This window comes from Gnatocerus cornutus, chromosome 8 (assembly GCF_029298725.1).
Source record: "Gnatocerus cornutus isolate USDA-ARS CGAHR chromosome 8, icGnaCorn1.1, whole genome shotgun sequence".
In the NCBI taxonomy this organism is placed as follows: Eukaryota; Metazoa; Arthropoda; class Insecta; order Coleoptera; family Tenebrionidae; genus Gnatocerus; species Gnatocerus cornutus.
In genome coordinates, this window is record NC_142240.1 from 14,868,653 (window position 1) to 14,887,750 (window position 19,098).

Sequence of the window (19,098 nt, forward strand, 5' to 3'; positions counted from 1 at the left end):
ACATGTGGCAGAAGAAAACGACCACTTTTGAGGTAATCGCGACGAGAGATGCCCATATACACCTCGATACTGCCAACATTTTAATGCAGCCTTTACGGCAAAAGGTGCATTAGGTTGGTTTTCCCCACCGTCGAACTGATCTTTTGATTGGATTGAAAACAAATTTCGTAGTCGGTGTTAACTTTTAAGCGAGATTCTGCAGAATAGAGGACGTGGGAATCTCGCAGACGACGCATTGTGGCTAGCTTTAACCCCAACCACTCACCAAGGGTCGCCTTGTTTTATTTCTTTATTCCATTTTCATCACGCTTTCGTTGAAATAGAAAATTAATGCCTGCGGCACTCTACTTTTTTTACTTGTATTGTGGTTTTTATCGACTTGGTAGACGAATCTTATTAGTCATCTTTACATGTTTTATGTCTTGGAGGAGAGCCTTTTTGCCACCTACTACCAACGCTATTATTACGAAAATTAATTAAAACGAAATGAGTTTTATTTTGTAATCTCAGCAGCTAAACATTGTCTGATATTAAACTGGAACGTGGTAGCTTTTTTGGGTTTGTTTTACGCCTTTGAGCGCCTTGTAGTCAGTGTTGCATAAATTTAAATAAGTCAGTGAGCTTTCATGGGAATGTCACTCTTTCGTTCTAACGGGATTTTTCCGATTACTATTTGTCACATTTTCCAAAACTAGACTTGAGATTAGCGGAAAATTACAAAATTCTGAGACACGTAGATATTTTCCCATTGCTTGGAAATCAACCAAAGTTAATCCCATCAAGAGCCAAAACCGGATTTGTTGTCAACACAATTGTATTTTTAGTTCGAGTAATATCATATTATTCTCGTTTTCCTTCTCTCCAAGTGTCAAGGTTCGCTGATTCCATCTAGTTGTATTCCCCGAAGAAATCTCACACAAAAGCGAATAATTTTTTGTTCTCTGAAGTTGCATCGGATGTGTACCTCTCTCGGTCCAGTGTTTCCCGCAAGATGCACCAGAGAACTTCCGGATTTTCCTTGACATTATTAAGAGTGACTTGCACTAATTTCTCGCTAATGCAGTTGTGAAGGTTTCCTTCAAGTGCATATATATCTAACTTGTCTAACTTGTGAGCTCTAATGCAAAACTGCACTCCAACTTACCGGAAGTCTTGCGGCGGATTTATGTGCGCTTGAAGGGGCTCATTTTTTGCGAAATTATTGTCTGCTAGCGTTGCTAACTTTACTTGCAAACAACTGCATTTGGCAGCTCGGTTCAAGGCTAAACTTGGCTTACCGTTTCTTTATTTAAAACGTCTATGGTTCGTCTCCCAGCAACGCCATAAAATAAGCAATGGAAATTCCCTGCGCTTATTAATTTTTTGTGTCAGTCTCTCGAGAGTTAAGTTCGTAAAAATTGCATTAGGAGACAAAAACACGGGAGGCTATGTAAGTGAGTCCTTGAAACTTGCTAAGGATGTGTGATTCGTCCGGTATATTTATCATGGCCGACGTCTGGAAGTTTCCTTTTTCCTCTTTTTCAGGCACTTAAAGCGGAGATGTTAATATCATTTGAGTTGCGGAGTTCTCACACTACTTCCTTATTTCAGTTCAAATAACACGGACAGAGTGAATAAATACAACCAGAGAATGTAATGTAATTGAAAAGTGGTGGATGCGCCGGGTAATCGATTTATTCATTATGGCTTTCCAAGTAAATTAGCAGCGAGCTATTTTTGTAAATGAGGTTTTTGAGATAATGAAAAATGCATCAGATATTTCCGTCCGTCAATCTAATTTTTTTAGGGGAGCGTGAACGCTGTGTAGCCAACTCTATCTTCGTGGTAAACATCCAAATTTTCTTGTCATGCATTTTGAAACTCCCCATCGTAATATTTCTCCGAATTTTGCAGTATTTGACCACGAAAAGAACTCGCTCTAAAAACTGGACTTGGAAGTAATTTTTTATACGAAAGTGGACACTGATATCCTGGAAGTAATTTTAGTCACCATCAATTCAGCCTAGGTTTTCAGCGAGCAAAGATTAAACCAGCAAATCGTCGTGGGGATGAAAAAATCACCCTCACTTTATATCGGCGATTTTTACCAGCGTTGCAAGTATTAACTCCAGTTTAGCATTCATCAATTATTTAATTTTAAAAGTTGGGTGGAAAGTTGAGGAAGTAATTAGAGGAAGACGAATGAAACGTTGAGGCATTTTCGCAATTTTGCTTAAGATTTCCGCCAGATTCCAGTGGAAGAATGTGAAAAATCAGCACTTTTCAGTGCTTTTTTTTGGGAGTGGGCGTTTGAACACGGTGTAAAAAATAGAAGGTCATTTTCTCGTGCGGTTTTTACGGTGGAAAGTCGATTTTTCTGGTAAATGAGTTGCCATTTAGACCTTTTTAACAATTCCTAAAGCGAGTGGAACTCATATAAATGATACTGCTGTGAGAAATGCGAGGGTTGTAATATGTGATGAAAAATTTCGGGTGGGGCGATTTATATGAGACTTAATAGTAGGTGGAAAGCGGAATGAGGGAAGGAAGTCGATTATTAAAAATACATTTATTTAAACAAACATACACTAGAAGCAGCGTAGGTAAAGTACATCGATGATTGGCTGTCGCAAACGAAATTTTACAGGTATGCTTGCTGCTGAAAAATATGCCCATATCGCATAATTTTCCGCAGCATTTATAATCCGCTATTGAACCCTTGGATGTACGTGGCAACTCCCTTTTCCACCTACATTCAGGAGTTTCGAAATTTTCCGCTCCCTCGGACAAAACAAACGAACAAACAAACAAGATTTGGCACATAAAAATCATAACTCGTTTTGTCCGAAAGTTTTGATCTTAATATTACGACAACTAGAGATTATTCTAAGGCATGTTGGTCCTTGTCATGAAAGCGATTAAGGCAATACCGTCTGTGTCTCTGATCACTTGGGTCATTCATCCCAAAGACATTGCTGTTTTTGCGACACGTAATACGCGAATAAATGACACTTTCTGCACGTTTTAATACCACAACGATACGTCATGACAGAGTTTTTAGATTGACCTTTACCCTTGCAATATTTTAACCCGCAAGGGTACCAACCTATGCACAGTTCTAAATGGCACTGACAAGGCGACCGCATTTTCTTCATGTTGGTGCAACTGGCCACACTTGGACGGTCGTTATCCACACTGTTGCTTAAGAAGTGGTTCACTGACGATGGAAACTTCTTCAACGCTGTGAGATACGTCGTTTCCGGGATGCCTGCAAAAAATCCAAAATTACTCCCTCATCAAATCAATCAATTAAATTCCCTTCGATGGGACTAATTATATGATTTACGACCGCTCTGAGCTTTGAACCCTAAATATGCAAAACTCTCATAAATAATAAGGATCAGCGCCAGTGGGAAATTTATCGCTTAGACAGCCCCTTTAGTGGGACATTTTTGCTTCTCCTAGGCCACACAATAGCTCCGCAAAGTTTAAATATCGCGTGGCATATTGATCGAAACGGCCAAATCTGGTCAAGCGCGAAAATTAATGAGCAGCACATTTCATTTTAATGGCGGGGCCACAAGTGCACCTCGTAAATTTTTAAAGAGGGATGCTTTTCATTTAACGGTTGGATGTAACGTAAACAATTTGTATATCGAGCTTAATTGGGACGAATGGAGAGAGACGAATGAGATATTTTTAAAAGAAAATTGGAAAGAGGGAAATTTCAGTTCGAATCAAAGAGGAAAATCGGATTGGGAAAACTGTGCAACGCACATAAAAACGCCGCAAATTAGTATTTATGATATGGGGGCGCGTTTTTTATGTTCAACTGATTTTTTACAGGGCTTTTATGAATGTAGTCACACTAAATAAATGATGGCCTTGGAGTCGATACCGACAAAATTTCAAAAAATCCGGTGATATACATAAGCTCGGTTTTTCCGGGTTTGTTCAATGTGTTTCTATTAAATTAATATTTATTTTTCATCAGACGCAATTTGATATGCTGGTGATTTTCGTGTAAAATTATACATGGCATTGTATGTTTTATGCCTGATAGAACAACTTCAGTGCGATTTTTCATTACAATTGACAGTTCAAAACGACAATAAAATAGGAATTTCATCTAGAGAATAATAAATATAGTAGATAAAAAATCTCTGGTTTATGGCTAATTTTCCGGGATATTTAATAGTTAAAGTCAAGATTTAGTTCATCATGACGTTAAAAATGCTAGCTATCGATACTCAAAATGGAAAACACGTCTACATTCGAGCTTTCTCCATCCTGTTTAAAAATTCAGAAAAGCTCCTGAAGGATATTACTCCAATCTCTTTCAGACGGTAGCTCAAAAAAGAGAGGGCCCCCAAGACGTACTTATTCTTATAATAATATTGTTTCAACATCGGAAATGCCGGAATGTTTCCAAACCAAAGTTGTAAGACATTACAGGTAAAATCTGATATAACAGAGAACCCTTTCTGTTCTTTTACAAATGGTTCTCAGCACAGGGACTTAAAACGTTTACAAGTGGGGGAAGTAAAGACCGGAGTTCTGCTACAAGTTTGAATTTGTCTCATAAAGAAAAATAATTGGGGGAAAAATTGAAACAAAATAAATAAAATAGTAACTTTGACAATGCGTAATCATAATTTAAAAATAAAGACAAAAGTTTAGGAAGAGATGTTTCTTGTAAATATTCAGATTTTATTGGCTCTTTGGAATTTATAATGAACAATATCTTTGTGGTCGCAAATATTTTTATTTCTCTAAAATCCATCGCGTATTAAAAAACTGTTTGAAGCTTTTTTTTCAAAGCTAGCAATCGCGTGTTTGTGATAAAGCAGGTTTCATTAGAAAAACGAGAATCGCCCCCAGTTTATCATTTTTTTATATTCAGCGAATCAAACGAGTTTATTACTGATACCTGTACAGATTCCACGAGTATAGAAAATAAAGTATCTTAGCATTTATTGGCTTTCATTTGAACCGAAGACAAGAAGATGCCTGGCGATAGCCCCGTCGAAACCGGGCTTTATTTTTTGGCGCTTTCGATAAGACCAAGCGTTGGCCGAGCAATTTCCCCGAATCTCTACATCAGAGAGGATTTATCCCAGATCCAAAGTTTGATGGATAGACGTTCCCGAGCATGTCATTCGCATAGGAATGAGAATCAGAGAGCAATGTTAACATGTTTCAAATGATTGATGTTTGCATTAGCGTGGGTCGCTACCACCCTTGACCAACACGTACGTTTTCCATGTCCCGGAAGGCATTAAAAAGACACGTGTTGATATAATAAATTATCCCAAAAGTATAGCCTGCCATGGTCTCGTGGATCATTTTAACGGTACCGGTCGTAAATTTTACAGCTTACGACGTCATCCCAACGAACTCTTCAAATATTAAAAAGTTCCAGGAGGAAGAGGACGAAGCAAGCTACTGCATTAAATGGAGCTTTAAACCCTCTGCTCCCGCCAATTTGACATGAAAACCGCAGCGATTAGAAAATGTAAAACGGCGAACGCCAGGACGAGAAGTTGGATTACGTTTCTACGACGCCGGCTCAAACTTGATTTTAATTAAAAATTAATGCAAGGATTAATCGCGACAAGTGTCGCCTTCCGTTTCCGGAAGCAACGACAAAAAAGGAGCGGCTATAAAAAATAAATAAATATTACGACTCCCATGCTACTGTCGTTTTGTAAGCTGGAGAAAATATTTACCATGGTGGGGAAGGTGCTTTTCCGGTTGAGAAAACTTTAATTTCTTTCTAACCGAAGCCGAACTGAATTCATATTCCGTTAAAAGCACGCCAGCATTCGAAATGTTATGAGTTTGTGTTCAAAGCCACTTATATTTTATTCCGACAGTTTCGACACAATGTATTGAAAACGTCCATTACGGAGGTTTAGTGTTACCGGAAATGGAACTTCAGATTCCCATTCTGACGTTAATTTCCGCTCAGCATGTAGCATAGCGAGGTAAGGGGAAATCTTTTCAGATTTCACATCCATTAGACACGATGTAGCGTTTGTTTCGCTAATTTTTGCAGAACCGTGCATAGGGAAATTCCGAGCTTTCATTAAGACAATTAAAGAAGCACAAGCTCATGAAATTTCGCACTTAGCTAGAGTGTTTTATTGCTAGATTTTAAACACACAACGTAACTCCCCAAAGATGTCACCATTTTGCAAATGCCGCCATTTTCTTGAATTAAACCTTCCTCAAATTGAAAGTATCTACCGCTCCCTTTCGCGATAACTCCACATCCAGCATTGTTTTATTTGGCGATATTTTGCAAATTCGACCATTTGTATTCACTGCCGCATTTCGCGCGAAGAACAGGAAGGAGTATGTGAAATAAATGGACCCTTTCTGTGTTTATACATAAATGCTGTCTTGTTCACAACGTCTGGACATGAGAGCAACATTCGTTGGGAAGAAAAATATCTTATAAATGAGAGCTGTTGAGAATTGCGGTAAAAGGCAGCAACCGAACGAAGAATGTGGGGGAGGCTTAAACCCCGAAAACTGAGAAATTCGTCTCTCTTATATACCGTCACGTTCTTTCTTACATTTAACGCGATTATCAGACTTCCACACACGTAGATGGCCACATACCGGTAATTATAACAAATTGGATACGTGACAAATAACAATAAATCGATTACAGGCGATATACCGCCCCTAGGGATGTTCCGGAAGCCACGGAAAGGAAAATGTAGTGTGCGTATAATTGGCTAAAGTCCTCTGGAACGACCTGTATGGAAATTACACTGTCGCATTACTCTACATCCGCGCTAATTACAACAAAGTAATCGATTTCTATTAATAAATTAAAACTTTATGCAAAGTTAACGAAACAGTGTATCAGTATTCCAACATTCGTGTTAATAATTTTAGGGCTGCCGCTTCCAAAAACTTTAACGTGGGTGGTAGATGTAGGTTGATTTTTTATCAGAATCCATACAAGTTTAATGAAAACCAATAAAGTTAGAGGTAAGCTCAAAAGCGAAAGTTTCAATTTTTTTTGAAAATTCTATCTGCTTTAACCGTAACGATAAGCTTCCCGAGAATCCACAAAACCGAGGATACTAAAAAAGACATTTAAATTTGATTTGCGCCTAATTCTTTGGAAATTGAATTTGCTTGAATATCAACAATTTCAGGTTTTATTAATCTCGGTATCAAAACCCATTTTGTATTTAATTCGAGATTTTAAATATAAAGTTATAATAAATATTGTGTTTGTAAGCAAATTCCGACTTTACATTCTTGATTAAATAACGTCCCAGTCACCCATAACTGACACTGATCTCATTAATTATCTCCTGATGTGTTTTTCACTCAATTTTAATTAGCATTAACAGGTCGATTGGAAACTTCGTGACATTGAACGAATTGCAGTAACGTCTTGAAGTTAATTGAAAATGTCTTCATTTGTGGTGGGGAGAGTGAAAGAACAAAAATGAAACAAATTAGAACCGGCCCGAATAAACTTAACTCATTTGATAAAATCGTCAGACTGAAATGAACTAAACGGAACTAAAATCGATAATTTAATCTGTCTTTGTAAATCAAATTAGTAACTTTGACATTTTAGAATATAAAAATATACAAATGTCTTTTCCTTTACCCCACATGTTGATGTTAATAAAATTATATTTTAATTTGTCGTGAAATTTAATTCTTCGAGTTTAATTACCGTTTTACTAATCTGCAGATTTTCAAGTGTTATTTCTTTTGTCTAAGCTTATAGCCGTACATTTTGCACTTTATTCCAACGTAAATGTCATCATCATAAAGTTAAATTTTTCTCGCTAATAAAATTTAAATTTTTATTACGCTGGATTTGTTGCATAAGTTTTTAATAGTTAGATGTGAAACTGTTTAAGATTTATGTTAATTCTGGTCCAAATCGACAGCATTTCCTACATTTAAAATTAAAATGGTGGATGCGCCTAAATCCTTGTTGCTGCATTTTTCTTTAAAGTGCCCGCGTCTTTAATTTAGCACTTTGTTTCACGACTGCAGAATAGTCACCGTAAACTGGAAAGTTTTATTCGATAATAAAATTTATTTCAAAGCTTTTTCGGCGTAAGTGCGGCGGTTTTCCACAACCAAGCAATCGGAAAAATGAAAAATAGCTTCTTAATATCCCGTACACTAATTGACCAGCACCCGTTTCAGCCCGAATTAGTTCCTGGAACGGATCTGCAATCTGTTAAGCGTCCCGTTTTGTGCTTTTTCGTGTTAACTAAAATTTCAGCGACAGGATCCGTCTAAACCATCATTTTCAGATGGTGCAGGAATCCTTTTGAAACAGACCCTTCCTTTTGTTCACGAAAGCGGAAATTCTTTAACAAGTTTGACGTTTTGAGAAGTGACGAAAAATGGTGAACATCCGACGGCGATGCTCTCTAATAGTCGTAGGTGTGTAAATAAATAAACGTTGGAATTCCGAGAATGTGAAAATGTTATGCGAAGGGAGACAAGTCTACTGTTACATTTAAATTAGTGGTCAGTTCTGAAGGACGAAAATATCCTGCCGTATCTGTTTGTACAAGTCGCATTATCCTTTCATATCCCGACGCTTTGTTACTTTCTTTTACATTGTTAAAGAACTTTATTATGAAACGGATGAAAAATCGTTATACGGTTATAATTCCAGCGCGGACGTGTAATCTCGTGAAATGTTTAGAAGAAACTTACAATTATGTTCGTTAAGTCTCTCATCTGAACGTCATTTTATAGATAAAAGAACAAAAAAAGGAAGAACCAAATAAGCGTCTCCATCGAAAATTATCTTCATTAAATTTAACGAACCTGAAGAAAGGATATGCAAGGCTCATTTAACGCTGAAAAATATTACTTCAACCATTCCGGCTTCGAAATAGTCGTTAAAAATGTGTTTTAATTTGTGAAAGACATGATGTGGCACAAACAAATTCTCTCAACTTAGCCACGACGACTTTCTTTGTTTGCAATAACCGTCAAATTCATATTTTTATCCCGGTTTTCGTGCGCATTTCCATTTTATAACGAACAGTTTATTGTTCCCGTTTGATGCATGTTTAAAGTTTCGTCGTATAATAACGACGCCCGGATTAACGGCGCCCATGCATAATTTAATCCTTTTTGCGTGTAAACAAGGACTTTATGGTTCGAACACATTCCGAAAAGGGGGAGAAAAAAAAACGTAAATCGAGCAAAGGTGATGTCTTTTGTGTGATCTTTTAAAAATAATCCAAGCGTTGCAAGTTTGGTGCATCTTATACTTCAAGCTGCTTTCGTCAATAAAATGAAATGATAATGGAGTGTACGTACCTGAGAAACTGTTTTATTTTTATGCAGATGTCTTTCGCTTGAAGCATTAACCACGCTATCTCGAATTGTTTCATCTAACTTATATCTTGTGTACTCTGTGACTTGATTGTCAGATTGCAATTTCAATTTCAAGGAAAGAGTCTTAGGATGGAGTTGTTTTGCTACAATGCCAAGTCGAGGAAAGCTTTGCGAAAAAATCTCAATTTTTACAACGTTCTGAAATTCCATTTCGTTGTTTAACGACGTGAGTTTTAAAGCAAAATTTTCCTCGACTTTTTTGATTTGTAATCAGCTTATTTGAATTTAAACAGTGGAACCTAGCACAAAATTAAAAATGAGAGCCCCGCGTTTTTAATTAACGGTAGAAACTAAAATATTGCTAAAAAAAGTTCGTAATAGTGAAATCCCACATTCGCTCTTTTAAAAACCCAACCTATGAATAGTCCTGGCGCGTTAATTCCCAGCGAATTAACGACGATTATTTTGCAAAACGAAACAAACGGAAAGTCCCGTCCCTCCGGAAATACGACCCATGCTTCCGGTTGGCGACCGCAGCGTCTTCCGGACCGTCGCTCTAATGCGCCTCTCCTTTCCTAAATAACGAAATTCTCGATCTTTCTTTGTTCGTAGTTAACAAACCGATCATTCCCAGCCAAAACATTTTTTTGAAAAATAAGAAAAAACGATAACGGCAGTGCTTGGAAATCCGGGATCTGAATCGGTAAATGAGGGTTATTTGCTCGACGTTAAAGGTACAGTCGTTCCGTAAATAAATCAGGCTCAGCTGATCCGTTCCGTAAATAGTGGAGAGCGGAAGGTGGAATTGACGGATGGTTCGGCCACTTGCTATTCAATGCCTGGATCGTCCATCCAGGACCTGTTTTGCATACATGCGATATGGATCTCGCGTCGAGTGATTTATGGACCACGTCACTCCCTGTTTGATTACCTGTATTAATATTAATGTCGTGTTTGTCACGTGCTTGACATAGGGCCGTAATAAGAGAATTCGCGACCGCGGAAAAATGACTAAATTACGGCGACGTGGAACGTATTTATTATGGCAGCAGACGGTGCATGGACGACACCCTGGAAAATATTCCAGAATGCATGTATGTGCAAGACATCTTAAATATTATCGACGTAGAAATGAAAATAGACGACCGACTCCCAGTGCTAAATTATTCATAATTAGAAGCATTTTACTATGCGTTGAAGAAATTTTTAGGTCAGACTGATATCGCAAAACAACGCGAGGAATTAATTTCATTCCAGGGAGTATTCGTGTTCATTCAAACCCTGAGGATGGTATGTACATGCCTGAATTTATCGTATTTAATTTAATATCTTTCATAACTGAATGCTGAAGAGGAGAAAAAAAATCTGAGCGAAATGGGTAAAGTAATGTGAAAACTAAATTACACGTCCCGACGAAAAAAATATTCATTTAGATGTAATATAAAATCTGTTCGCCGTAAAACTACTTGTGCTTCATTTCTGCTTTTGCCATTTTATTGCCTTTGAATATTACAGAGAATCCATCTATATTGACAAATCGAAAATGTTAATTTGTCAGCAATCAATATCAAACAACCAAAACAATATTCAATGCTTTTATGCATTAATAAAGATATGCGTCCTTTTGATATTTTGTACTGATAAGTGTATGATAATGAATATTGGGAGTATTAAAGCGTCAGTTATGAAATTTTTTCGGTGAATTCGTGACGTCAGTAATCGCTAACGGTTTGTCAACTTTGTGAAATTGGTGACAATTTAATTAATGTTTAATGAATTTATCAAAATAAATAGATATAAAAACTCGGCGCATTCGCCATTTTTGCACCGATATATAAACTTTTTGTTGTTCTGACAAAGTCGCAATCTCAGCTCGACGCGACGCACATTCGCGCCCGTTGGTGCGAAACATCAGCAAGCTGAAGAAGCTGACAACCTGATCTCGCTGACAATCCAAAACCAGATGATTAATGAAAGGAGACCGCACCAACTACGTCTTTACCGTCATCTGAGTCTCGCAAAGACATCCGGAGATTATTCTGCCGGACCGTTCATCCGTCTGATTTATTAACGCATTTCTCGTTTAACCGTGGATCATTGAACATTTACATACCGAACGATAATCAATATTTCATGGCAGATGGGAGAATAACTAGAACTGTTACATTATCGTTATCGGGGCCTATCGGATCTGTTACTATCGACAAAAAGGGTTCATTCATTTTTCATCTTAATAATTCGATTCTGTGAATTTCTATACTAATTCAAAATCGATGGAAGCACGTTTTCATTCCCACCAACCTTCTTGATTTTGTAATTAAAAGGGTATTATAGTTAAATCTGCAAAAACGAATTCGGCCTTGTGCCGTCCCTTCAAGCAAACAAAAACAACGATTTACGGCGTTCTCCACAATCCTGTTCAACTTTCCAGACTAGTTTTTACGAATTAACATTTTTGCCGACCACGAAAGGGAATGAAAAGTAACGTACTTTGAGTGAGAATTGGTTTTTCATTTAATGCCCAAAATTTACTTTCTACAAGAAGTTAGGACTCTCCTTTCTCGTATTTTTGTTTAATTAATTATATTAAAATGTTATTTGGAAATTACTGAGACGAATTTTCAGTTTTAATTTATTTTTCACGAAAAAACCTTAATTAACCGTCTGCACGTTACAACCAGCTTCCATTAAATTGTTCCTTCTAACATTAAAGTCAACGAGTCCTTTGTGCCTCGACTGTATGTGCATGAAGTACAATTGTACCAATGTTTTCGAAAAGGTCCACGTATTGAATTTAGCTTACATTGTTTGAAAGCTTAAATTGATTCTAATTTAGGCACTAAAAAGAGCTTTAAAACACAATCGATTGTGTCCACGATTCGGATCATAAATCCCGGTTGAAATAAATTTTGCATTCGGATGCGCCGTCCCTCCGTAATTTGGCCTTTGGGAAGTCGATTTGCTTTCACTAAAACCGATTTGTGATCACTTAACATCCTTTCGTCACAGAATCATAAGCAAAACGCTCGCCTTCTAAGTAGCAATTCGCATTTATGGTAGTCTCTGTGCTCGCAACTTGCTCCAAGTGGAGTATTTAAAATGATTATTAAGCGAGTGGTGGCCGTGTAGGGTTTTTGTGCATTCGTATAATTACTTCCTTTCATGTACTTGAGATTTATTAAGTCGTAAGTGCAGGAACTTCTTGCGGAAGTTTTTGGCTCCTGAGGTGAACGAAAGTGAAAGAAAATTAGTCTACCAAATTACCACAAAAATTTACTTTATTTTCAGTGATCTGTTTTGAGTTTCTAAACAAACAATGATTTAAATATGTGATGTGCTTATATTCACTCAGAGATGGTATATGAAAGTTTTGTTGATTTTATGAATGTTTACACAAGATAATTGGAGTTACTGACTTCTATAATTTCGGATAATTTAATTTGTATTGGCTTAGTTATGTTAGTTATGCAGCATCAAACTGTGGAATTATTCTGACTACACATCGAAAATTTCAGTTCCAATAACAGAATTGTATAGTTCGTACAGTGAGAGTTTGAATGACAGAAAAGTCACTAAATCTACGCAATAAAGAGTGTGACCATACGCGCGAAATTTAAAATAACAAAATAACCTCAGTTACTGACAACCCTGTCCACAAATTTTGCGTAAGAATTTAGTTTTTTTAGTGTATTTTGTAGCATAATTTGCTGCCAACCTATATGTCAACTGTCGAAATCTCCCAATCTCTCACCGAATATACTATATCAATTTAATTATTTTTCGTTTAGCCCTGAAGGTCGATGCACAAAGTAGTTTATTGATTTCCAATGTAAGTTAAAGACCTTGACGTTGTGCAAACCACATTTTCATAAGAATATGCCTGGAATGTGGAACTAACGTCTGATGTTATGTAAATCAATCGAAGGCGAGCCACGAAGTAATTCCAGTCGGTCATTTATATTCCATTACATCTAAACGTTCTCAACCCGATATGATCCCAAATAAAATAACAAAAGACCGAAAACTATACCTTGTTTTATTTATCGTGCGTTGTTTTGATACAGAGCTTAATTATTTCAGGCTGCGTTGTTTATACATCCTGTCCAAACAGAGATGTGTAAATATGAGAATTCTGACAAGGTATATTAAAATTGTAACCTCTGAAACAACCAAGAAAGTTATGGTTGTGTCTCCGCCCTCTGACCTGGTCCTTTGATTAATCCTGTTGACCTCTGAAAAGGGTCTCAGAAATAATTTCTCTTCAAGTGTCCGTCCAAGGGGTCGACGTCTTGGCCAATTTATATGCAAATGCGGCTCTTCCTTCTCTCAAGGTGCAAAGATGGTCGTCCGTTCGGGATTATCATCAAACGCGTGTCAACCACGACGATCAAGTCACGCACAACGTAGATTACATGGCGACTCCTTGGTTAGGATAACATGTTGATGTATTATCATAATCCTGTACGCGACGTATCTCCTGTTCGTTATAGCCTCCACAACCTAGTTAATTAGCTGCACATTGTATAGAATATATACGTGTTCATGCACCGAGGAATATATTTGTATGCAAATTGCTTCCCTGCTAAATTTGCTTGATGTGTGTTTAGAGAGGCAAGGAAGCTAAACCCCACGCAAGGTCGCAGTCAAACGAAAATATTATTTCTTAGCGAAATTTAATTATCTTGTTTAAATATACCAGTGAATTCGAGAATTTAATTTGGGGTTGTTGCTTACATGAACGTGCATGGAAATTCGCAGATTTGACGCGCGTCGCCAGTTATTAAATTAATGCTCAAAATGGAAAAAATGTACACCCAAATATGATTGAAATGTTAATCAAAACGCCCCCAATTTCACAGTTTGTTTATGTCTCTTTGACCCAGTGAAGTCAACAAAGCGAAGAACCGTGTTGGCTCATAATTAAGGGCTGCATCGATTGCTTTTTATCCCGCAAAATAATCGTAGGTGCGGCAATATCCTTATCTTTCAAAACATAAAATATAGCGTCTTCCTACCCTCGCCCCCTTTTTCATTTTATTTGTTTCTGGTATTCATCCCCGATCGCTTAACAGATAACGCGACATGGATTAGCAACAGTAATGAAGCTAAAGCAAACTGAAATGTAGGAATGAAAGCGTCATAGCAAACATATTAAATTAGTCGTACGAAGCAAGAGAATGAGGGTGTAGGAGGAGGCGAGAGAGAGTTTTGCCGCTAATTAATTACAGACACATATCTCCAGAGGAACGGTATTAGTACCTGCAGATAAGAGAACGAGCGACGAAAACGTTTATGCCCGTCACAAAAGGACTAATCTGAATGAATTAAATTCATCGGTTCAAGAGTTAAATGGAGTTGTGTTTTTTGTTTAGAGAATGGCCGAAGTTTTCCGGACATTTTGAAGGCGTTTTAGGCGACCGTCCGGCCTAATTGAGTTTTATAAGTCCTCCAAGATTGCCAGAAGGAACCATTAAATGATATAATACAGTGTAAGGATTATTTAGTAAGCCTCTGTCTCGGAGGAATGCGCCTCCGAAGTGATTTATCGTCCACTAGCTGAGGTTAGGCGTCGACTCGTATTCATCATCTGTCTAATTTTCTAGACTATTGCGGCGGGCTCGCGGCTTAACCAGACGAAATATGAAGTGCGAAACAGACGAAGAGACAAAAGAAAGGATATGCAAACGGCGGAGTTTAATTTCACGTAAACAAAATTTTTGATATAATGCTCGGACGCGGGAAAGGACCCCAAGACCTTTCTTTCATAGCAGGTACAAATTAGCCCATAATAAGAGCATTGTCTTTAAAGTTGGTACAATCAAATTAACAAATTACTAAATTATATCGAGGTTTTGACCTCAATTCCAAGTTTGGAGTACTAAAACTAAACTAACAAAGTTTTTCAGTGCAACTCAAATTTTGGTAATAACTCGTACCTGTCAACACAAAACTGATTAACTTCATGACCCCTCCTAAATTTCATGTTGTGCAAAAAGTAGTAAACCCCTTTTTATATTATTTTATACCCTAGAAAACGCCCTCTTATTATTTTTTCAAGTTGCTGAAGTCATAAATTCGCCAATCTTAGCATTGATCTTTACGTTCTGCTTTGCAGATTAGTTTTTTACGATCGAGTATATAATATTTATTCTCGAAAGCGAAAATTACCATGGAAAAGGTCGCTGTATCAGCGCGACATTAGCCTATTCCGAAACCAATAACGTTGACGATTAATGATCAAACCCGATGACGAGGAAATAACAAGGGTGGAAAAACATAAGCAGCAATTTCAGCCTCTGAGGTGATACGGGTATCAGCTTGATAATTTTAATCGTGACCGGGATATTTTCCCTGTAAAGTTTTTTTGTAATTTAGTTATTACGACTGTAGAACGTGTCGCGGAAACTATTCCCATTTCAAATAAATAAGTTTATTTAAATTTCCAGTAGGAATTCGATTTAGTGCGTTCTATCGCATACGAAGAGCTCATTAAAACGGGGACTTTGCGGCGGCCGGAGCAATTTGCGCATGTGTGCTCTATTAATCCCTGCGGTTGCATTACCGTTACATCCCTCAGTTATTGCCACATTACGACCTAATGCTAAATGTTTTAGATACCTACCGACTATCTGTAAGCTGAGTGCGAAATTATGTAGGAAATCTCGGTGTGTACGTGCCAGTGAAATCGGCTCAAATTTCAGAGGTCTTCCGCAAAATAAATATCCAGAGGCTCTACCGCACTGTTACTACCAACACTTCTTTCCAATAAGTTTAATTTGGAGGGAAATATTCTTCAAAAAGCAAAGGGAGACGGTAATTGATCCGATTTGAGAAACCAGCCCGTTGAGAATTTATTATTTAGTATCCAAAAATGATTAAGAAGATAAAGGCGAAATCCTTCGATTCTGCTTCCATTTTAAGCCCTTCAAAAGGAATCGTTATTAATGACGATCTGAAACGATTTCTTGATTTTATAATGAAGCTACATAAAAAGCTTCAAAGCTTTTATTCTGCGTTTTCTTATTAATTTTTCACATTTCCAAAGTTTTTGCACCAAAGCTTTTCAAATTTCATGAGATTCTAGGTGCGTCAGAAAACATTATTTTTATTCAAAATTCATTTTAAGCAGCCCATTTACCTCTTTTCCCGATAATACCTCGCCAGCATACTTTCTAATGAATAATGCAAACAAATAATGGGGAAAGTACAACACCATATTTGCATATAAATTTTCGCCTATGCAAGTTACTTTATTTTGCCCCTCGTATCCAAACCCAGCCCTCGCACTAGTTACAGTTTTACAAGCTGATCCATAATTCACCTGTGGAGTTTCAGGTGGTGAAAATTATTGCGACTACGATAAGATACCGCTTTCAATACCAGCAGACGTCAAATTGAGGTAACAATGTGCCCGTAATGATACTTAAATGACTTTTTAACTTCCAATAAATCACAACGATGCATCTGTTCCGTCTGGCACTAGGCGAAATTGAATTCGAATGCGCTTGGGCAGGGGAGGATTCGGGGTTTTAGCCGTAAAATAGTACTCAAACGGGGTGAAGTGCTGACCTCATCAAATCGAGATGAATGAGATGAAATTTGCGGCAGAAAGCAAAAGCTACATCGACCGCCATAATTACAAAAAAGTTCAAAAAAGCGAAACACTTTTGTAAAATCTAAGAAAGTTCTGAAGCAAGTTCTGGAGAAACATAACAATTGTAACTGCGTGCATATCTGGCATTCATTTGACCGTTATTAAGAAGTTACAACCCTCATTGCGAGAAACGTCACTAAGAGCGAACTCGGCGCATACTTTTCCTAATTGGATTGTTTGTCGTACAGTTTCGAGCAGACCGGGGGAACTAATCCGGGTTATGTTTCCCGGATTCGGTTTGATAACTAAAACCCTCTCCGATGCGTTACGTCAATGTTATCTGGATGCACTTTACGTTCGAGTTTCGCCTCAAGATCGTCGTAGCGGAAACTCCGATGCTTCCCGAAATTGTTGCATAGTTCCGGGTAATTTCATTTAAAATTTAGCGGAATGCTCCGGGTTAACGCTGTCGAATCCTCGTCGGACATTAGCAGATCCTTTTAAACTTCGCCAAAGTTTAACTGAAAAAATAAATTTGCCCCAACGAAGAGATTAATGCAAGCGAAGAGGGGGAAAAAAACGCCCGGAGCCGGACTCGGACCCGGATTCGGTCAGCTTCTCCGACAAGTTTAAAATTAGGATAGAGGCAAGGGATTGGGTTTAATGTGTCGGATGATTAGCCATTGACATTTATATTAAATTACATTAAAACTTTACGTGGAAGGCAATTAATTTTAATTAGGTTTGTGACGAAATGTAGGTAATTACAATTTCTAATTATGTTTACGGAATAATTAATACGGCACTAGCTGTTATTCGACAAGTGCGAACAGGTCCCTCGAGTCATACAAGCTAGAGATTATTTTTTATTAAAAAAAGAGATAACCGCCATTTTCCCAGCTGAAAATTGAACATCCTGCCTCGACGCAATTAGGAACCCACTTCATTAAGTCGCTAATTTTGACATTAGAGAAGTCTTGGAAGCCATTTGCGCCAGAAGGAGCTCTGTACGCAACCGACGGGAATTAACATTTTTTCCACAAAGAGGAATTCAATGAAATATTCAACGGCTATCTTTAAAATTAATTTAGGCTTTTCCGGTTTTCTTGTTGCCTCATAATTGTATAGAGCTATAAAAATAAAAACACTGGGCCAAACTCGTTCATTTTAAAATATTCCCTCCATCATAAGTTCGAAAACATAACTATAACATGCACAAAGTCATAGCGTAATAAAAATGCATTTTTATACTGCAACACAGCTTTTCCAACATTTTTACTCAGCAGCTGCATTTTTATTTAATAATTTGCCCGACTTCTCAAAAAGATAAGCTCGTATTTATAAGAAAATATGATGCTCAACTGAGAGAAATGAGACCTTTCTCAAATATATTTTCCAATGCAGTTGACACAGTTTCCGGATTTGTTATGCAGTTCCTCCACCGGATTTGTTTAACAAAAAAGCGAAATTCTAAATTGAGTAGATTTAGCGAATCGTACCGCGTTGGTCGGATTTGTGTTGCTTTTAACCATTTTATTCGCGACAAATTGCAAACATGTTGCTAAATTAAAGTTTTGTGGAACGTTTTAGTCCGATTTGAGCCTCAGGTAACGTATATTTTTTATTCCAGAATCTCGGTCGTGCGATTGATTTATATAAGTACTGTTTGCTTTAGAACTCCGATTAATCTTGAACCGCTAGTTTCATTAAATTTCTTGCAGTCACACGATAATTTTAGTGTAAATACCGGTAGCTTCTGCAATTATCTTCACGTTACTGCGACTTTTTCGCGAGTTGAAGAGTTTGCGTGATTACTTGAGTAGTGCAACTTTGATTAAATGTGTTACGTCAATATTATTTTATTCACTATGTAAGCTTGAAGTTTGCCCTAAGCTTGTCGTCTCCAGCAGTGTGATGGCACTAAAGTGTTCGAAATTGTTGAATAGTTTAGAGCAATCTGGTTTCAATCCATAGGAAATCTTGGCAGCCATCGAGCAAAACTGTTCTCTTTTGAATGAGGAATATTATCATTGCATATTAAAGCAACGCTCGAAACATTTAACAAATTCATGATGCCGCAGACCACATAGCCCATTTGCATACCGGTGTCATTTTCTAGTTGAATAATTTCAATAAGAATGTAATTAGTTCTGACCACGACTGCTCATCTGTTT

The 19,098-nt window shown here is 37.4% G+C and overlaps 1 protein-coding gene across 1 annotated transcript in view; it reads right to left on the reverse strand.

The window, feature by feature from the left end:
• Positions 1-2,529: 2,529 nt before the first annotated feature.
• Positions 2,530-19,098, reverse strand: part of oaf (BRICHOS-like domain-containing protein out at first) — a 58,918-nt gene continuing 42,349 nt past the window's right edge. Inside the window, exon 4 of the mRNA XM_088044360.1 lies at positions 2,530-3,247. Coding sequence (XP_087900486.1) covers positions 2,934-3,247 — 314 coding nt within the window. The 3' untranslated portion in view covers positions 2,530-2,933. The remainder of the gene's footprint in view (positions 3,248-19,098) is intronic.